The sequence below is a fragment of the Mesoplodon densirostris genome, chromosome 13, assembly GCF_025265405.1.
Source record: "Mesoplodon densirostris isolate mMesDen1 chromosome 13, mMesDen1 primary haplotype, whole genome shotgun sequence".
NCBI classification, from domain to species: Eukaryota; Metazoa; Chordata; class Mammalia; order Artiodactyla; family Ziphiidae; genus Mesoplodon; species Mesoplodon densirostris.
This window is the reverse complement of record NC_082673.1, coordinates 77,226,417-77,247,763: the sequence shown is the minus strand read 5'-3', so window position 1 is coordinate 77,247,763 and position 21,347 is coordinate 77,226,417. Positions and strand designations below refer to the sequence as shown.

Below are 21,347 nucleotides of genomic sequence, written 5' to 3'. Positions count from 1 at the left end.
ACATTACAGAGATTCGGAAAATGTTAATACGAAAGCACTGGTTGCTCTTTGGAGAAAGGGGCTCTATTTTCATGATTTTGTCCTCTAGCTCCCTGCCCCCCACCTCCCTGGAAACTTCTGGAATGTGCTGCATAGGCCGTACTAGAGAGGGGAACCCAGGGAAGTGTGGGGGTCAGCAGGCGAACGGTCTGAGCCCTGGGAACATTCAAACACAGGCAACGGTTTCGTCCAAGTGCCTTTAGTTCAAAGGGCCACTGGTTAAAGTGGGGTCCTTGAGCCAGAAAATCCAAGAATGCCCAGCTTTGGCCCTGGGGAGGTCAGCTGGAGGAAGGGACCCTTCAGAAATTCGGGGAGGCCTGTAGAAAGGGCCTCCGGGTGTGGGCCACCCTGGGCACCAGGCCAAGCTGCTCGACCTGCAGCCGCATAGGCCTATAGCCGTTGAGGTTGCTGTAGAGAGCAGACAGGCCATCGTGGGGCCTCGGGGAGAAGCGGGCCTGTAAGGTCAGGGCCCCCCAAGGGCCATGATAGGGCTGGAACCTGGGGGCCAGAGGTGGGTTTGGGGCCAGGGGGCTGCCGGGCCCCGAGGACGTGGACAGACTCCGGTTCTGGGGGTTGCTGCCTGTCGACTGGCTGCTGAAGGGGTTGGAGGACGCGTGGTCGCTGGTGGAGCAGCTACTGCCGCTGCGGCGGCCGGGTCGGGGGCCGGGGGCTGCTCTGGGCTGGAGGGGTGCGGCCGGCCTGGGCGACCTGAGGCCCATCACGGGCTTGGAGGAGGCGTAGAGGTGGCGGAACTCCTCGTCGAACAGCTCCACCGCCTGGCCCGTGAACTTGGAGAGGATGTTCCTGTGCACGTGCCCGCAGAGCCAGGTGAAGCTGGAGGCGAGAGGAGAGAGAGTGAGGGGCGGGGATGCGGAGGCCTCGGGCACCCTGCTCCCGGAGGGTCACTGACGCGTGCCCACCGCTCCTTCCACCCAGGCCCAAACCCTGGTTATCCCCTCCCACAGACGGGAGGACTGAAGCTCAGAGACCAGCAAATGTTCACAGGGGAGTAGTTAAGATGCAGAGTGAATCCGGGTCTCCGGTCAGTGTTCCCTCCTGATGCTCAGGTTATGGCCCCTTAGAAGATCCCTGTGGAGGCACAAAGGGGCCGAGTGCCAGTGTCCCCAGTTCTGTGCTGATGTGAGTCACCAGCTGCTGGGGCCTTAGCGGCTCCACCTGTGACATGTGTGACACCTGCCTCTTCTAACCAGATAGGTTAGCAGTCTGGGGCTGCTCCTTGGAAGGAAGCGCTGTATTTCCATGAAAAGCTGAAGGGTGTAGCCCAGTTTTCAGGCAAATGGGCCGGAAGGGGTGCGAGTGGGAGGGAGAATCCTGTGCTCTTTGGGGGATGGAAAGGAGAGCACAGGGGTGAGCCCACAGGATGGGAAAGACACCGCATCAGTGCGCTTGCCCAGACACCCACGGGAGGCCGCCCTTAAGCAGAGGCCTTGGCCTTCCCTCCATTGACACATTTTAAATGGAAACAAAATGTTCAAGGCATTTGTGTGTTACCTTTTATGATTCCCTAATTTAAACAGATTCCTTTCTATCTCTGATGGGAAACTCCCCTCATCACCCCACTCCCTGCAAAAAAGCCTGGTGGCAGCACAGAAGACCCACCAAGAACATCATTTGAGAGATTCCTGGGTCCCTAATACTGTGGACCTAGGCGTGGGGAGCAATGGGGACAGCATGGTCAGAGGGGGACAGGGTCACTGGGGGGGACAGAAAGGACCCAACCAAGAGTCTCAGCCCCCAGCCCCCAGCCCCCAGCCCACGTGTCTTGCCACCAAAAGGCGGGCCCAGCTTCTGGAGTCCCCTGCTCTGTGAGGCCGGGCGGGGCCCACACGGGGCCGGAGCAACCCTGGGAAGAGCAGCGAGGCTTTGTTTAAACCTCACCGCCTGCCCAGGAGCCACCCACGCCCCCAGAGAGGTGAGCAGCTGATGCCGTGCCTCTGGCCAACCAGGTGACGGGGAAGGCAGCAAACTCCGGGACAGCCAGACTCTTGGCTACACGAAGAAATCAATCACCCTGTGTTCTTTGGAATCAGGCTAGATGAGAACAAGCAACTGCATGCTTTCTTAACAAAGCAGGTCTAGGGGACTTCCCTGGCGGTCCAGTGGTTGAGACGCTCCGCACTTCCACTCCAAGGGTCACGGGTTCGATCCTTGGTCAGGGAACTAGGATCCCTCCCGCCACATGGCCCCACCCCCCCAAAAAAGGCAGGTCCAAAGGTGCCCTGGCAGCGTTTCAGGCCCCCATGCACCCTCTGTGCCCCTGTGCCCCTTGTGTATCCCTGCACCACCTGAGTGCCATCCCCTGACCCTGCTCACTGCTCATGGGTTTCCCTCCTCTACACCCCACATGACCATTCGTCCTGTGCTCTAGCTTTTACACTTTCTTTTATCACCACCCATGGTAAGAATTACATTTTATTTTATTTATTTATTTATTTTATTTTTTTGCGGTATGCGGGCCTCTCACTGCTGTGGCCTCTCCAGTTGCGGAGCACAGGCTCCGGATGCGCAGGCCCAGCGGCCATGGCTCACGGGCCCAGCCGCTCCGCGGCATATGGGATCCTCCCAGACCGGGGCACGAACCCGTATCCCCTGCATCGGCAGGCGGACTCTCAACCACTGCGCCACCAGGGAGGCCCTACATTTTATTTTTATTGTTTTTTTGGCCCTTAAGTACAGATAGTTGATTTAATCATAATTTTTGGCTCAAGAACCACTCTCATCATTGATCTATTAATGGCCCATTTACATTTCTGCAGCTTTATTTTATATTTGGGCCACGCCAAGCGGCTTGTGGGATCTTAGTTCCCCGGCCAGGGATTGAACCCGGGCTCTTGGCAGTGAAAGTGCAGAGTCCTAACCACTGGACCGCCAGGGAAATCCCTTTACTTAGTTATTTTAAATAATCTAATAAGCACCTATGAACCCATCACCTAAAATAAAAAGCATTTTGACAATAACCAGCATCTAATCACATGGTCCCTCCTAGGAACCCATCCAGTTTCCCCCAAATAGAGGAAATCATCACCCAGAATCCTGTGTCATGGTTCCCATACTTTCCTTTTTCCATAGTAAAAGTTTTCTATACTCTTGAAAGTACCGTCAGCCTTCCATGTACTCGAGTTCTGCATCTGACGATTCCACCAACCACAGACGGAAAATACTCAGAAAAAATTTTTCCAGAAAGTTTCAAAAGGCAAGACTTGAATTTGCCCCATTGGCAACTATTTACATAGTATTTACATCGTATTAGGTATTATAAGTAATCTAGAGATGATTTAAAGTATTCAGGAGGATATGGCTAAGTTATATGCAAATACTACACCATTTTATATAAGGCACTTGAGCATCCTCAGATTTTGGTATCTGTGGGGATACTAGAACCAATCCCCCACAGATGCGGAGGAACAACGGTAAATATTTCTGTTTTAGTTGTTTTTTTTTTTTTTTTTTTTTTTTTGCGGTATGCGGGCCTCTCACTGTTGTGGCCTCCCCCGTTGCGGAGCACAGGCTCCGGACGCGCAGGCTCCGGACGCACAGGCTCAGCGGCCATGGCTCACGGGCCCAGCCGCTCCGCGGCATATGGGATCCTCCCAGACCGGGGCACGAACCCGTATCCCCTGCATCGGCAGGCGGACTCTCAACCACTTGCGCCACCAGGGAGGCCCTGTTTTAGTTGTTTTTAACATATATCTTTGGGGATTAATCTTTGGGGATTTTTTTTCACTTAAACATTGCAGTTTATCTATGTTATCTCTTGTTGCTGTACTTCTCTTGTCTTTGACTGTTGTATGATATTCCACTGGGGGCTATATCATGGTTTATTCATACATTCTCTCATTGATAGGCATTTGGGTTGTTTCCATGGTTCTTCTGTTGTGACCAGTGCTGCTGTGAACACTCATACCTGTCTTCTACTGTCCTGTGGACCCGTTTCTCTTGGAAATACACCTAGGAGTGGAATTGCTGGATAAAGCTAGGTGAATGTTGTTTTAGAGAAAATGCCATACTCTTTCCAAAGTCACTGTACGGAGTTGCAGTCCCATCAGCAGTGTAGAAATTTGTAAATGCACTATTTGTACTGTCAGGCTTCTCACTGGCTGGCCAAAAAGTTTGTTCAGGTTTTTCTGTAAGATGCTATGGAAAAACCTAAATGAACTTTTTGGCCAACCCAGTTTTTTTTTGCTGAATAGGTATAAAATGGTTACCTCATTCTAGCCTTGATTTGCATTTTCCTGATCACTGAGGATGCTGAACATCTTTTCGTGTGTTTCCTCCCCGTGAAAAGCCTGCTCTCACACCACCACCACCCCCGCCGCCCACACTTCCATTGTGCTGTTTCTCTTGTGGTTTGTGGGAGTTCATTGTGATTCTTGACTCTAATCTTGTCAGGGCATCATGCAAACCTGCTCCCGGTTTGTAGTCTGACTTTTCACATCCTTTGAGCTGTCCTTGAGGGAACCAGGGTTCTTAACTGTAATACAGTCAGATTTAGCAATCTTTTATAGTGAATGCTTTTTTTGTGTTCTGTTTAACACAGAGGGGGGGCTCTGTTAAGACACCGAATCCTTATCCTAAGGTCTAAAAGACATTCGTCTATATTTCCTACTAAGAGTCTTAAAATTTGTTTTTGACATTTAAGTTCTTTTAATCTATTAGGAGGTGATTTTGTGTGTGTGCACCGCATGTGTGCGTGTGTATGTGTGAAGTAGAATCCAACTTTTCACATGGAGAATTTTTTTTTCCGGTTTCACCTTTCCCCACTGCTCTGACATGCCCTGTCATGTGGGAGTCTGTGTCTGGGCTTTCTGTTCTGTTCCATTTGTCACTGTGTGTGTGTCCTTCGCCCAGTGCCACATTGTCTTGGTTACTACAGCTCCATCTGGAAGGGCAAGTCCGCTCTGCCTGTTTTTCTTCAGACTCATCTTGGCTGTTCTTGGAGAAATACATTTTACTGATACACTGTAACCTACTCACATACACAGAGACATACATAACCTCACAACAATCTCCAGAACATCCTTTACCTCAGTGTGCTCTGATTATTTTTGTTCTATTTCATTTTTGAAGAATTCTGGGGATCATCCACTAAGTCAGTTTCATAGACAGGGATGCACAGTTTCAAAAGCTGTATTCCTCTAGCCATACTGGACGGCCAGGACCTAACATGAACATCCATTCATTCAACAAATATTTATGGTCATGTATAAACATACCGGCACCGTATTAACTGAACTTCCTGCCAGGAAGCAATAGAAAAGAAAACAGACCCAGCCCAGGCCCCGACATCATCTTTCTTAAATCTTGGCTAAACAAGTTCGCAGAAAAGGTCTCTAGGGAATGATCTGGAAGCTGCCTCTGGCAAGATGAGTTAGCAAGGTAAAGACAACAGGATTGAGCTGTCCAGCAAAGGGAATAAACGGGAGTGTACAGACCCTGAGGCATGAAAGACCTGGGAGGAGGCCAGTATGGCTGCAGCACAGAGCAGGGGAAGAAGATTCCTGCTAAGACAGAGGCCGCAGTAAGAAGGTGGATTTTTTTTCCCCCCCAGGAGCAATGACATGCATGGAAGGATTTTAAGGATGGAAGTGATTTGATCTTGTTTGTGTTTAAAAATCTTTCTGTTCCTGGTAAAGCCCAGGGTGGCCGCAGGGGTCAGGGCAGGAGTGGACTCAGGAGCCGGTTGGAAGGCCATGCTGATACCATGCTGTCACTCATGCTGTTGCAGCTGCCTGATTCTGCACCTCACCCCCGCCCCAATCTTCTTCGTCCTCCAAGCCTCAATCCAACCTCCTGGACCTGCCAGCAGAAGTGGGAGCTCCCTCCTGGCTGACCCCAGAGCACTTTCTCAGCTCATGCTGATCTTAGAGCACACACCGTACCACGCCCTGTGGTCATTCATCTACATTTCTTGACAAGAGAGAGGAGTTCTGTGTCCCTAGCACGTGGCACAGCACCTGTGCTGGGCGAGACCCTCAACAAGAGCTGAAATGTTGAAACGCACACCCTCCCCACTCCCACCCCGGCAGCTCAGCCAGAGAAGTGGACAGAGCCCTTCAGTTTGGGAGAACTGTGTGCAACCAGAGAGGGGGGCCCAAATATCTGCAGCCCAGGGACAGGTGGACTGAAAGGATGGGGTGAAGCCTTTTCTGATTGATTTTTTGTTTTTACTGGAAACAGCTCTAAGGGTCCCAGGGAAAAGGATCCTCTGAAAGGCTGGCAAACAGATGACCTTTGAATGTTGAGAGCAAAAACATTATAGTCGTCCTGCCCTCCCTCCAGAAGCTGGATTCTCCACAGTTCCCAGGAGTGGCCCGGCATGTCTTCAAGCCCACTGCCACCTTCCTCCTGGCACCTCCCATATCAAGCCCGACCTGGCCTCAGCAGGCGCTAATGAGCTGGAGATCCTAGTCAAGGAAGCTGTGACCCTGACCCAGTCACCTACCCTCTCTGTGCCTCGGTACCCATCTGTCAGTTAGAAGAACAATGCCTCCCTCCAAATGTCACGAGGATTAAGGGACTTCCCTGGCGGTCCAGTGGTTAGGACTCTGCACTTCCACTGCAGGGGGCATGGGTTTGCTCCCCAGTTGGGGAGCTAAGATCCCGCATGCCGTGCGGCAAGGCAAAAAAAAAAAAAAAAAAAAAGTCACGAAGATTAAATCCTTACTACAGGTCTGATGGCACCTGGCCCAGGGCCTGGCACAAAGCTCAGCAAGGTGGTTATGCTTCCTTCTCCCCTTCCAAGGGCAAGGCCACCCCTGCATGGTGAGCTCAAAGGGCAAATACAGATGAAAACTGAGAGAGTTCATTCTCCTTATTGAAAATAAGAGGAGAGGCTTCTTCCCCCGCTTCACCTCCATTCAGAATTTCTTTCTCTGTCCCTTTCAAATGTAAGGAAATCGTTTTAATGGCTAAATAAGCCACTTGCCAGTCACACAACTGGCTGCTCAAAGATGGGGAAGGGGAAGTGACTGCTTCGTGGTGGAGGGGCTGTGGATATGTCATCCCCACGTCTGTGTATGCCGCTCTGACAAAAGACGTTCTTTTGAGCTGAAGGAATTTGAGAAGCAGGTGCAGGAAGGACTCTCTGACCTCCCTCTTCTCCCTGAAGCCAGTCACAAGGCCCTCATGTGAGAGATGCCCTCCCTGTACCCAGAGGAAAGGAGCATCCTTATTCTCCAAGGGCAGGGGGACTCAGAGGGATCCGAATGGACCGGCCTGGCTCTGTTTCCCCCAGTAACTACCCTTAGCTCTTCCCTTTCATCCTATCACGTTTTTCCGTGACTGCCCGTTCTTCATCCAACCTCATATAAAAACACTCAGGTTGGGGCTTCCCTGGTGGCGCAGTGGTTGAGAGTCCACCTGCCGCTGCAGGGGACACGGGTTCGTGCCCTGGTCCGGGAAGATCCCACATGCCGCGGAGCAGCTGGGCCCGTGAGCCACGGCCACTGAGCCTGCGCGTCCGGAGCCTGTGCTCCGCAACTGGAGAGGCCACAACAGTGAGAGGCCCGCGTACCGCAGGGGAAAAAAAAAAAAAAAAAACACTCAGGTTTAACCATTTCTTTGGGTCTTCATTTCCTTTTGAAGGTTCCTGTGTCACGTAAAACTTGTACTAAATAGATTTGTTTGCTTTTCTCCTGTTAATCTGTCTCTCACCAGTCCATTTTACAGGGGCCCAGCCAGAGAACTGAGAAAGGTATTAGAAAAAAGTGTTTCCTGGGACTTCCCTGGTGGTCCAGTGGTGGCACGGGACCACTGCACTTCCACTTCAGGGAGCACAGGTTCGATCCCTGGTCAGGGAACTAAGGTCCCACAAGCTGTGTAGCCAAAAAAGAAAAGAGTTCTTCCTCCCCGTACAATGGGTGCGTGGTTTCTTTGGGGGGCAATGAAAGTGTTTTGGAACTAGATAGTGGTGATGGTTGCACACACTGTGAATGTACTACATGCCTCTGAATTGTACATTTTAAATGGTTAAGTTATGTTAACGTGAATTTCACCTAATAAAAAAGAGTGCGAGAATTCCTCTGCTTTGATTGACCCCCTCCCTCCAGGCTTGGCTCCTGGGTCTGGGACAACTGCCCAGGCCCAGACCTCACCCTTCCCCTCCAGGTGGTGAACTCGGTCTAATGGTGCTTGGTCAAGGTCAGAGGCCTGATGTAGGGTTTTAGGCTGAGCTCCCGCCCTGAGCTTTATTTGCTTGCTGCCCAGAGGCCTTTGTCCCTCTCTAGGGACAGAACCAAAGGCTGATCAGGTGGCTTTGGCCGCTTGGGGAGGGGAGCTCAGCCCCACCTCAGCCTCTTACAAACAACCGAGGGCTGGAGACAGGGCCTGAGAATCAGAAGCAGGGGGGCTCCGTTTTCCACAGGTGCCCCCGGATAGAGCAGAGGATGAGGGGAGAGGCTGTGGGTGGAAACAGACGTGGACTCAGTGACCCCAGGACACTGGAGGTGTCCCCTCCGGGCTGCCTCGTCCCCGAGCCCCCTCCCTGCACACTAGCTGTAAAACGTTAGCTCTTCCCCTCGCAGAGGGACAGTGCCTCCCAGCTTCCTCTACTGCAGCCTGTGAGGTGGAGGCCACAGGCCCTTCGCACAGCTGAAGAGGACAGGCTCAGGAAGAGGTGGAGATGGGGAGCCAGAGAGGGGCACCCTGGCGCCGTCCCGGGCCCCCTTCCCTCCCCTGGGTTTGTTATCGGTTACCCGCCTAGTTTGAGCGGAGCTGCAGGAGGGAGCCCTATCGTGTTCCATGCCTGCAGCAGGCCTGCTCTGTATCTACTAGGTCTCTACATAGCTGGTAAGTGAATGGAGGAACAGAGAGGTGCAGTGACTTGCCTGAGGTCACACAGCCGGGAAGCTGCAGAGCTGGGAACTGAACTGAGCTTATCTGGCTTCTAGGCTGGGTTGCTGCCACTTCCGGCCCCTAGCGCCAGCCTGAGGTCCCATGAAATTTGGAGACACTTTTGACAGGGAAGTGGAGGAGGGGCCGGGAAGCTGGTGGTCAGGGGCCACAGAGGGGGACGCTTGTCATCTTACCTAGGGCATGGTGACAGCTCAGCAAGCCCTGGCAATTCTGAAGGGAGAGGAGGGCTGTCTCGGTGCTCTCCAGTCTTCTCGGGGCCCACACACCCTCTCCCCCAGCCAATGTGGCGTCGCTCAGGCCTGCTCTGCTGGGCAGCCCTTCTCGACCAGTGTCTTCTCAGCCCACACCCTTTCAAGTCTTGCCTATTCCATGTCCCTTCCCTTGGGGCTTTGGCTGGCTGATAGCAACCACTTATTGAGCACCTACTGTGTGCTGGGAGCTACACTACACTTTGCAAATTTTATCTCATTGAGTCTTAACAATAGTCTGCAAGGGGAAGTATTGTTATCCCCATTTTACGGATGAGAAAAGCGATGCTAAAAAGAATTGCACACTTTAAATGGGTGAAGTATCTGACATGTGAATTACGTCTCAATACATTCACTATATTAAAATAACCAAACATTTTAAAAATAAAATGGGGCCCCCATACACAACCAAACAAATCGCATGGCTTTAGAATCACACCTGAGAGATCTGAGGAGGGAGACAGGATTTTATGTCCTATTGCCACGTAAAGGGAAACCAAGGCACTTGGAAGTGTCTCCCTACCCCGAAGTCCTCCCAGGAAGGGCCCAGATTTTCCCCTTTCGCCCAGGCTGGTCCTGCCTCCAGCCTCGTGTATATGATGAGTCCCCAGCTCCCCCAGGGGGTTGCTGGTGGGCGTGTGGGCCTCGGCCTCCGCAAAGCCCCGACAGAAGGTGAAGCGCAGCGCTCACCTGTACGATCCGCACAGGACGTATCTCCAGTCGGAGATGATGAACTTGTCCTGGATTTGGCCGGCGAACTTCCTGCCTGATTTGGCGCAGTACACCTCTCCTTCCACGCTCTGGATGGCAACGTTCTGTGGCAAGGGAAGTCAAGGTGTCCGCGCTAATTGCGTACCCAGAGATACGCACTTGCCTAAGAAAACATCTGGAAGGATGCTCGCCAAGAGTAAACAGGTTATTGCTAGTTGCTGAGATTGTGGGCCATTGTTATGTTTTCCTTGGCTGAATTTTCTAAATTTTCTTCAATGTCCTGACATTATTTGAGTAATGGGGGGGGGGAAGAAGAAGAAAAGAAAAGAAAGGGGAGATGGTAGAACTCAAACAAAGCAGAAAATAGAAGGGGGATGAGGGCCTGGTGTCCACAGAGCCCTCAGTCCAGGCTCCCGTCGCCCACAGAGGTCTGGCAAGCCCAGCCTCACCCTGTAAGTGGCTTTAGTGACATGAGTCCCTGACTCCAGGCTGGTCAGAGGGAAGGCCCAGTGCAATCAGAGGGGCGGCTTTGTGGAGACCTCAATGGACCCTAGATTGCTGTAAGAAAAGGTGTGGCCACAGCCCAAATTGTGGCCCTGTTTGTCCCTTTCCTCCCCAGTGGCACCCGCTGCTCCAGCCCTCAAGCCGGCACCCCTGGAAGCTGAAGAAATGCAAGGCAGGTGAGGCAGGGGGCTGTCGGAGGCCGGCGGGACGCTCCTGTTGCTGGGAATGCCCGCTGGTAGCTGGGCGGGCTCTGGGAAGGGGATGCCCAGCGCCTCCAACCACTCCTTCCAGCCTCTCCACAAGCTCTGGGGGTGGCGGGAGCAGGGCCATGTCCCATTGTCCCTTGGTGCAGCGGGTGTGGGCCATGAGGACAAGGCCTGCACTGACTCTCTGGACCTGTTTCGATGGCCTCATGCTGAGGCCGTGTGATCCACGTTACGTCAAGCAGACCCAGCAGTCGGGGGACCTGAGGCCTGTGGCGACCGGAGGTGCCTGGACTCAGCTGCATCCCGGTCAGTGTGGAGGGGAAGGGAAGGAGGAAGGCGGGCAGGTTGGGGTCTCCTGAGGCTGACCTGCCTGAGCTGGGGGGCAGTCACCAAGGAAACCACCTGTCAGCTGTTGAGCTGGGTCTGCTTGTGAAAGCTGTGGGCGGTTTCATGTTAGAGCTTGAATTAGCTGCCGCAAATTTGCCATGACTAAATGAACCCTCATCTCTGGGTTTCCCTTCTCCTTGCGGGAAGAAGGAAGTGAGGAGTTTGGTTAAGTCCAAGAGGGTCAGCATCCTGTTGGGGCCATGGAGTCCTAAAGATGCATCACACGGGTCCTGGATGTCTCCCTGCCCTGGAAGTGCATCCACTGGGTCTCCTCAGCTGAGAGGAGAAAAGGCAGAGGTCGGGCCCCTTTATCCTTCCCAGGCCCCAGTGGAGCTGTGTGAGGTCAAAGGGCTATGAGTGGGAATGATGGAAATCTCTTCCAGGCCAGGTCCTAAAATCATCCCTCGGAATCCTCCCTCCCTCTCTCTCCCTGTCACCATGTCTCGGGGGCCGTGTATTCCTTATGGTGCAGCTACAAGGTGAGGGAGGGCCGTCTGGACTGGACCTTGAGCAAGAAAGGAACGTGTGTTATGTTAAGCCATTGAGATGGGGGCATGCGTAGCCTATTCTATCCCAACACAAAATACCTTTTACACTGTCACGGGACCCTACCTTGAGGTGACTGTCAGAGATCTGGGCTTTGTCACACATCTCCCGGAAGAGCTTCACGCCTCCCTGGTCCAGGAGCACACAGACGAACACCCCGCGCTTGTTGGCCGCCTCTAGGATGTCACAGAAGATCTCCACGTCCGTGAACACATCCATCAGGATGGCCAGGACCTGGGCCAGGGCAGAGGGGTCGGACCCCAGAGAGTCAGGGCCAGGTGCTGACTTCTTGCAGCCAAACCCCCTCAGTCCCAGCTGGCCTGGGAGAGCTGTTCCCTTTGCTGCTGCGCTGGAGCGGGGAGGGTCTGACAGGGCAGGACTCAAGGAGGGGCGCAGAGCTGCCGTGCGGGGCCTGCCTCTGTCCTGACGTCACCTCTCCAGCCCCACCACAGGTCCTCTGGCCTCTCCACCCACTGCTGGCGTGGAGAGTGCAGAGGACGAAGGGGAGATGAGCAAAAAGAGGAGGCGGGGTGGGGGGAGATGAGGCCAAGAGGAGGCGGCCTGGCAGGGTCACAGGAGAGGGACAGATTTAAAGTCACAGGTTCTCAGCCATTTGGAGCTTTAAGGCACTCTAGGGCCACTGGCTTTCAAATGTTTTTAAGCCGTGGAATCCTCGCCTCAAACAAAATCCCTGTGGAGACCCCAGGGGATATAAACTAGACTAGAGTGAGCTGCCCCAGTGGGATGGAGAAGGGAGTCCTGCTCAGCCAGCAGGTACTGCATCCTCCATCTTAGCAGAAACTTGGGGGGTGGGGGGCCCTAGATAGCCAACAATGGGGAGAGACGTATGTGTTCCTGCCTACCAGGCACCCCTCCTTCCTGCCAACAGCACCCCGAGCTCACTTTATTTTATTTTTGGCCACACCGTGCGACTTGTGGGATCTTAGTTCCCCAGCCAGGGATAGACCCCAGGCCCCCTGCAGCGGAAGCGCCCAGTTCTAACCACTGGACCGCCAGGGAACTCCCCCAAGCTCACTTGAAGGAATTACCTCTGCTCCACCATCCATGTGCTTTGGGTGGGGTTACTGCCGTGCCCTGGATTGGGTGCGGGGGAGGCACACTGAAGCCAGACCACTGGCCACAGGAATTGGCCCAAAGGTGGTCACATGACATGTTATCCTCATGGGAGTCAGCCCAGGACTTTTGCTGGGACTCCTGGGGAAAGGAGGCATTCCTTCTACTGGGATTGCTTAGCTAGTAGATTATAAACTACAGCTGCTGGCAGCCATCTTGCCCCATGTGGGGACAGCCTGCCTGAAAGCAAAGCCAGATCTGAAGAAACCAGGGCTAAGAGGTGGAGACAGATGCCCAGCAGCATCCTTTCAACATCTGATTTCAGGTACCCCTGAAGCCAATCCTATGCTTGACTTGTCCACTGAGGATGTCAATGCATGGTCCTCTTCTTAAGCTTTTGGGGTTACTGTCTGTGATGTTGTGACTTATAATAAGAAATGTATATTTGGTCTTCATATCAGTTTCTGGCACAGAGCTCCTAATACCCTGGGAATTTCCAACCTGATGAGAGCTGAGAGCAATAAAGGGGTCTTTTGTTATGTTAATGAGGCGACTTTCAGACCTAAGGGCATTGGCACTTAAGGATGCAGGAGCTCTTTGCCAGGAGGACCAACCTTGTGATCAGTGGGTTGGAACTTTTAGTCTAACCCCACAGCCCCTGGTGGAGAAGGGAGGAGCTGGAGGTTAATCAGTCACCAATGGCCAATGATTTGATCAATCATGCCTATGTAATGAAGCTCCATAAACACCCAAAAGGAGAGGGTTCAGAAAGCATCTCGTTGTTGGACACGTGAGGGTTTAGGGAGATTGGTGCACTGAGAGATGCACCATGCATCTCTTCCCTCTGGCTGTTCCTGAGTTATATCCTTTTATAATAAGCCGGTACTCTATTAGGGAAAATGTTTCTCTGCTCTCAGCCACTCTAGCAAATTGATCAAACCCAAGGAGGGGTCGTTGGAATCTTTAATCTGTCGCTAGTTGGTCAGAAGCACAGGTGACAATCTCGGCTTGCGATTGGTGTGAATTGAGTTGTAGGACACCCAGCTGATGTCCAAGAATTGCTTGGTGCTGTGGGAAAGGCTCCCACACAGTGGAATGGAACAGACCTAGAACTCTTTGTCACTCAGTCAAAAGTCCTTCCTAGTACCTAAATTGTGGTGTGTTGAGAAGTGGATTATTAGGCAGCCAGTAAAAATGATTATTATAATGGTTACATAGAAACTATAGGACTTCCCTGCTGGTGCAGTGGTTAAGAATCCACCTGCCGATGCAGGGGACACGGGTTCATGCCCCAGTCTGGGAAGATCCCACATGCTGCAGAGCGGCTGGGCCCATGAGCCATGGCTGCTGGGCCTGCGCGTCCGGAGCCTGTGCTCCACAACGGGAGAGGCCACAACAGTGAGAGGCCCGCGTACTGCAAAAAAAAAAAAAAACAAAAAACACTGCACGATAGAAGAGCATTAACTGTCATGTAAGTTGGGTCTAACTGTAAGCCCAGGTAGTATAAACGGAAGCATATGCAAAAGTAAAGTGTGTCGTTAAAATATGATTGTGATTTTTATATGCATTATTCTTGAGCAAGTGTGGATAATGTTAGAATAACACCATGAGAGAATGTTGTTTTAAGTCAGGTTACGGGAGAGGGTTAAAATTAGTGCCCACACCACTATGGGCATAAAAAAGAAACAGAGTAGGGTTCTTGTTAGGGCCAATCAGACGGCCCAGCCCCGAGGTGTGGGGTTGGCTGAGAACGGGAAGGAGGTACTTCCCGTGCTAAGGAAGGAAGTTGGCCTGGGAGCGCTGCCTGGCCGGCGGACTCTGAGAATCTGGAGTTTCAGTGAGATGGCGGGGCCCAGCCATGGGGCTGCTGGTCCACTAGGGTGATACCCACAGACAGGGGTCATCCTGCGGAGACCTCAAATCCTGGCTGAGAATCCCTCACTACCTGCCCGGCAGACGTGAGTTCCTCATGGGCTGGAAATCCTGCTGCTTTGGGAAGGGCAGGGGGCAGGAGGGGAAAGAGGATTTGGGTCCCGGTGGGACCACCAAGCATGTTGGGGCCAGTTGTTGGGGGGACTTAGCACCCCATGGCCCAGTTTGTGCTTCGATTGCTACTCTTCCCTCTTTCTCTCCTATGTGCTGATGCTCCCTTTTTTTTTTTTTTTGCGGTACGCGGGCCTCTCACTGTTGTGGCCTCTCCCGTTGCGGAGCACAGGCTGCAGACGCGCAGGCTCAGCGGCCATGGCTCACGGGCCCAGCTGCTCCGCGGCATGTGGGATCTTCCTGGACCGGGGCACGAACCCGTGTCCCCTGCATCGGCAGGCGGACTCCCAACCACTGCGCCACCAAGGAAGCCCTGATGCTCCCTTTTTGAGCTTGCTTTTGGTGGATAAGTAATAACAGCAGCAACTCTTTCTTGAGCACCTACTCTCAGCCGTTCGTCCGTCCCCTGTAACCTTCACAACACCGTTACCCTGGCTTCCCGGGTGAAGAGCCAGGAGTGCAGAGATGTTAAGTCACTTTCCAAAAGCTGGAATGCGAGGAGATGCCCCAGACCCCAACCCAGAGCCATGCTCCCAACTGCAGCCTACTGCAGGCCTAAGAGAAGGGCTGTGATCTCTGCTTACATCAGATACAGCCTGTCCCTCCTTTGCTCGTGGGTTAGGATGGGCCAAGGAGGGAGAGTCGAGCCCTGGGAGGGTTGGGGGACCCCAGAGCAGAACTCAAAGAGAATGTGGACAGAAGAAGAGAAGGGGGCCCAGGTGGACCCTCCCCCATCACCTATCTGCTGACCCCAGTGCGAGGGGGCCAACAGCCCTCAAAAAGGCAGAAGTGAGAGGACCATCCCCCTGCAACCACATGTTCCCACCTGTTTGTGTCGCCTCTGGGTGTGCCTGGTGGTCCCCTCCCTCACCGCCATTCTGGAGCAGTGACAATATGCCAGCGCTGAGCCGCGGCTCCCAGAGGGGGAGAGGGGCTTCCTCTAGGGAACTCCCGTGGGAAGGGAGACATGCCAATCACAGATCCCAGGAGGATGCCGGGGTGGGCGGGGGGGGGCAGGGAGCACCTCTGCTGGCCCTTGGGGGCCGTCCCACCCTACTCTGGTGGGACCTAGACGGGACCTGGGCTGGGTAGAGGCACCCCGTTGCCCAGAGACCCCACGGGCCTGGCAGGCTGGACCCCTCTCTCCCAGGTCTGCCCGTCCCTCGGCGGCCCTTGTTGGGGGAACAGCCGGAGACCTTGCCCTGGGGACCCTGGTGGTGTTCGAGGCCCTGGAATCCCAGTTGTCAGGCATGGGGCAGACCTACTCATCAGCTCCCTGGGGGCGCAGTAGGGGTGGGGGCAGGATTGTGCAGTTCCTGCTCAGATTTCTTGCTGTGTCGCGTCCCTCCACCCTGTCCCTTGTTCAGCTGCTCCCAGGGCAGGGGCTCGGCCTGAAAAGGTGGTCCTTGACACCTAGGGGTGGGGGGAGCTTCTTTGGGGCCTTCTCACAGCGGCCCCCTTGGTCCTCTGCATGCTCGCCCCACTCTCCCCCCACCTCCCCAGAGAACTGAATAGATTCTTCTCTCTGCAGTGAAAGGGAGAGGGAGAGGGGATCCAGCAGGGACAGGGGACAGCTCAAGTTCTCCAACTTTTTGGTCCTGGGACCCCTTTACACTCTTAAAACTTACTGAGGATTCCAAAGAGCTTTGGTTTATGTGGATTATAACTACTGAGACTTGTCAAATTAGAAACAAACTGAGAAAATTCTTAATGTTTATTAGTTATTTTAAAATAACTAATATTCCTTACTTAAAACAGTATTAAGCCCATTCCATGTTAACATAAATAACAATTTTAAAGCAAAAATAACTATACTTTCCAAAACAACAGCAAAACGGAGTGAGCAGAATGGCATTATTTTACAGTTTTGCAACTCTCTGTGGTATCTGGCTTACCAGGAGACAGCTGGTTCTCACATCGGCTTCTGTAGCAGTGTGTTGTGATGTGTTGTTGGGAAGGAGATGTATAAAGATAATCTGGCCTCACACAGATAAGTGGTTAGAAAGGGCAGGACCTCCCAGACCCATTGGAAGGGTTTTGGAACTCTCAGGGATCCTGGACCAGACTTGGAGGATGGATAATTCATTTTATGACACTTTGACATCCCAGCGCCAACTGATTACTAGAGAAAACAAGCACTTCGACTAGGCGCAGCCTCTGATATGCTAACCGAGCAATCCAGAGCCATGTCCCAAGCCTCCTTTATCGGACTCTCCAGCATCCAGACAGTATTTCCCTGCCCATCCTAAATCACCCCAGTGCCAGCTATGGGACAACCAGGGACCATATGTGGCCCAGAGCCTGCTAGAATTATTCAAACTAGCCAATCCTAAACTGTTCACCTGGCCCTGCCTTGCCTTTCCTTCAAAACCACAGTAAAGGCTTGTGCCTGTGTGTTCCCCTGGCTCCTGCCTCCTGAGGGACCCTGGTGCTCCCCGTGTGGCCCTGCATGGTGTGTGGTGCCTCCTGCTTCTAGGACACTGTGAGTGAAAACCTCTTCCTCACTGACAGTCCTTTCCACGTCTCTCTACCTCCAGGTCATCCAGACCTCTCGCTCCTCTTGACGTCTGCATCTGACACACCCTAGACCTGGAATTCCTTTACGTGCCCTCTCTGCCCAGCAAACTCTTACTCAGCTGTTGAGACTCACTTCAGAGGCCACCGCTTCTGTGATGCCTGCCTTAGTCACCCTCCCCTCTGCTTCCCGGCTCGAAGCGTTGCTCAAGCCCAGCACTGCCATCCACCAGTGTCCCCTCTCTTCCCACCTCTCCCCCAAGGGCAGGTGGCTGGAGGGAGGGAGGCCTCTTGTTCTGCTCTGCCATCCTGGGCCTGACCAACGACTTCGGCTTTGTGGAGTCAAGGAAGGAGAGCGTGCAGGGAAAGAGGGAGAACGCCTGCGCCTCAGGGAACAGAAGCTGCTTCGGGAAACACCCAGCAGGCTGGCTCCGTTTGTGCCCCTCTCTTCTCTTCTCGAGGGGGCTGAAGCCACAGGAGAGGGAGAAACAAACCCCCTGTCCTCCTCCCTCTGTGTGGACACAGCCTACTTCCATCTACAGCCTGTGGCTGGGGACCCAGCCCCCTCTGGCATCTCTGTGGGAACAGGTCACTGGTCACTCCTGAGCCCTGTGTGTGTGTGTGTGTGTGTGTGTTGTGTATGGGAGCGGTATTGCAAACTGCCTACAGGAGTCTGACAGGTAACAAGATGGGTGAAGTTCATCATGGCCTGGGACAAGAGGGAGTGGTGGGGACTGCAGCAAAGGTGACCCACCCAAAGAGGTGACCTCAACTCAGCGCCAACAGAGCCAGGTCTTCCGACTTGCTAAGAGGAGCTGGAAATTCTTACTTTCAGGTGAAATCTTCTGATCTTTAAGTGTTGTCCTAAATTTGTAACATACTGTGTTGATAAAGCAAAGGACAGCAGCAGGCCTCAAGGCCACAGAGGTGAACAGAGAGAAGCCTCTCTAGGTGGGGTAGGGGGAAGGGGAAGCACTCAGCCAGGAGATGATGTTTCACAAGCCTCAACCTGGCTTCTCTCCAGGGAGTCTCACTCACCCTTTGAGCCGCAGCTGTGGTTGAGAATTTCACCAACTCCATTGGTCACCCCCCTCAGGCAAGCACTGAACTCCAGCAGAGACCAGAGGTAGCACACTTAGGAACAAGCCCTGGGAGCTGGAAGGGACCCCTTAGTCCAGTGTGGGATCTGGGGCCTGGGGAGGTCAAGGGACTTGCCCTGCGTTGTGCAGCCTGCCCCAGGCAGTGCGGGCGCTCCTGGCTGCCTGCCTGAGCCCACCTGTCAGTTCCTGAGGCTGCCTTGCCAAGGAAGCATGAAATGCTGCTCTAAAGTAGCCCAGCAGCCTGAAAAGCCAATGCTCCACCCCTTGTCACCTTCTATTTTATTCTCCAGAGCTCCACTCCCTCCGTCCCCGTTTGAGCACAGCTTCGCCCCTCCTGGTGGCTTCTTCTGGAGCCATGAGATTACACACACTATTAGACATGGGAGGGGATTCTTTCATGAGAGTGGGATCTCAGCAGAAAATGAGCTTAAATATCAGTTTGTTCATGTTTGAATTATTAATATTATTATTATTATTTTTGCGGTACACAGGCCTCTCACTGCTGTGGCCTCTCCCGTGGCGGAGCACAGGCTCCGGACGCGCAGGCTCAGCGGCCATGGCTCACGGGCCCAGCCGCTCCGCGGCATGTGGGATCTTCCCGGACGGGGGGGCGAACCCGCATCCCCTGCATCGGCAGGCGGACTCTCAACCACCGCGCCACCAGGGAAGCCCCTGAATTCTTTTAAATGTAACAAAATAAATAATTTTAGTGATGAGAGAGACTCTTTACAGATGACAAAGTCCTTTTCTTGGAGTCCACTCTCACCCCTGCCCCTGTAGCTTCAGGAGAGTGGAGGGGCAACCATACCCCTGTGCTGAATAGTCATTTTGTGCACCTGGGTAGAATGATCTGGAGTCTCCCCCCCCATTCCCCAGGGGAGCAGGCAGCCCCTGTGGGCCTGCAGTTCCAGGAGCATTGGGAGAACTCCCGGCCAAATGCCGGTCCTGGTGCCTGAAATTCTGCCAGCTAAGCTCTGGCCTTGAAGGATTTTTCTTCTTCTAAAGTCACTTATTAAAATGTAAACACTCTGGGGAGGGAGAAACCTCTCCTGTCTCCTCTGTCCTCCGCCTGACCACAGGTTGGATTCAAGTGCTGCACTGAATTTGTGGGCAGACAGGTCTAAGCCGAGCCTGAGAGGAAACGGGGCGAGTTTGTGTCCCAGTGGAGTGGCCCCTTGATTCAGAAACACAGAAGTGAGGCACCTCGCCTAGCCTGGGGAACTCAGGAAAGGCTTCCTGAGAACGGGGCTTCAGTGCTGGGTCCTAAGAAGGAGTAGGTGTTAAGGGAAAAGCAGGGAAGGTGAGGGGGCTCCAGGCAGAGGGAACAGCATGTGCAGAGGCCTCAAGACAGAACCTGATGTGTCTGAGAATCTGCAGGTCACTCAGGATTGAGGGGCAGGAGGTGGAAGGGGAGCTGGAGAGGCCGTGAGCCATGCTACGGAGTCGGCTGGTCCCACTGGGGGCAACGGGGAGCCACTGAAGGCTCTAAGCAGCGAAGGGACCAAGTTAAATTTGAAGTATATAAAAAGTGTCTACAGCAGCTTGGAGACCACGTGGTCGGGATCAAGATGGAACAGGAGGGTCAGATGGGAAGCTACTGCCAGAGTTCCAGTGATGGGTGCTGGTGGCCGGGACCCAGACTGTGACAAATGGGATCAGGAAGTCAGTGATCTAGGGCAAGGCAGAGAGTAACATCCCTGGTTCCATCCTAAGCTCCAGTCGCCTGGACTCCATCCCTTAGAGCAGAACGCACCTCCCTCTCCTCTCCTCCCCCAGTCCCCCCACCCCACGGCCAAGGAGACACAGACTCCGCCATCGCTACCTGGCTGGTCCGGGCGATGCAGCGGCGGATGAGGCCCCTGATGTTGTTGTGCTTGTCCGTCTGGAAGTACACGGTGACGCTGGACTTTTCCTTCAGGTAGGGCTTCTCGGCTGAGGCCCAGGTGTGCAGCAAGGCCGGCTCGCTGCCCTCTGAGGCCACAGGGAAGTAGGTACTTGAGGCCACGGAGCAGGAATCGAGTCCCTTGGAACCTGCCGCCGCCCCTCCTGGGGGCTCCGGGGCAGAGTGGGGCTCCTTGGCCTGGGCCTGGATGTACTGGGCCTCCACCGAGGACAAGAAGTCCACCTCGCCTTCCTGGCTGAGCACCCGCCGGTAGGCCTCGGGACCCCCATCTAAGAGGGCATCTGTGGCCAGCCGGGCACTCTCATTGTCACTGAAGTCAGCCCTGGCTGGCCGGACCCACTGGCTCTTGACGTCTTCCAGGCGTTTCTGGATCTTGCCCATCTGCCTTGCCCAGCTCATGCTGCCCTGTCCCTCGGTCGTTGGGGAGGCAGCTGGCACCTGAGCTCTTCCTGATGTCAGGGGCAAGCGGGCCACACCACCCAGGAGGAGCGGGGCTCACAGCACGTCTGGAAAGCACCCACTCCTAGCGCTGTTGTGCGGCCAGCATCCAGGATTACCTGCTCCAAGGTAATCTTGCACTCCTGAGCAATGCTTCACAACGATCATCACCCACTGCCAGGGGTTGGTTTATCTCTGAGTGACACCCGCCCTGCCCGCGGGCCAGGAGGGCTGGCTCTATCACGCCTGGGCACACTCAGCCCTGGGAGACTTCTTCTCCTCCCAGCAGCCGAGGTGAGCCGGCTTTCCAGCTTGTTGTGCAATCCTCCCGAGACCCTCAGGCCCCATTTACAAAGCAAGCAGCCTCTCCCAGCACCGTCACCGCTGTGCCTCAGGTCCCCTCCTGTGCTCCTCATTTCAGATGCCAGTTGGTTCAAAGACAGTTTCCCTGATGGGCCCCTGAGATCTGCCATCCGTCCTGTCCCCATGTGAGGAGGGAAGCTGGATGCCCGCCAGGCAGAGCTGTCCACCGGGCACTGCTCCTTTCCCTTGGTAACACGCAAAGTTCCCAGCCCTCCCCATTCTCTGGAAAAGCCTTCTTTCCCATCTCTCTTCCCTTATTGTGTTTGCAGTGGTCAAGCTTGAACAGAACCCCCAGAGAGGTTCCATTTCTGGGGCCAGCGCTGATCTGTTGGAAGCGGCGGCTGCTTGGAATACTATCTGGGGAAGAATCTTCGGCTGTGCCCGGGCCCACGGACCG

General features: G+C 54.0%; 1 protein-coding gene across 1 annotated transcript; it reads right to left on the bottom strand.

Moving 5' to 3' along the window:
• Nucleotides 1-338: 338 nt before the first annotated feature.
• Nucleotides 339-20,548, bottom strand: FAM83A (family with sequence similarity 83 member A). The gene is made up of 4 exons (XM_060116386.1): nucleotides 20,069-20,548; nucleotides 11,582-11,749; nucleotides 9,852-9,976; nucleotides 339-873 (listed from the first exon to the last, which is right to left on the bottom strand). The coding sequence occupies exons 1-4, from the start codon at nucleotides 20,546-20,548 to the stop codon at nucleotides 339-341; spliced, it is 1,308 nt and encodes a 435-aa protein (XP_059972369.1).
• Between the last annotated feature and the right edge of the window lie 799 nt (nucleotides 20,549-21,347).

Coding starts and splice junctions, on each gene's coding strand:
- FAM83A (XM_060116386.1), bottom strand. CDS start 20,548: ATGAGCTGGGCAAGGCAGATGGGCAAGATCCAGAAACGCCTGGAAGAC. Junction 9,977..11,581: donor TCTCTGACAGTCACCTCAAG/GTAGGGTCCCGT, acceptor CCCTTGCCACAG/AACGTTGCCATCCAGAGCGT. Junction 874..9,851: donor GTCCTGTGCGGATCGTACAG/GTGAGCGCTGCG, acceptor TCTCGCCTCCAG/CTTCACCTGGCTCTGCGGGC.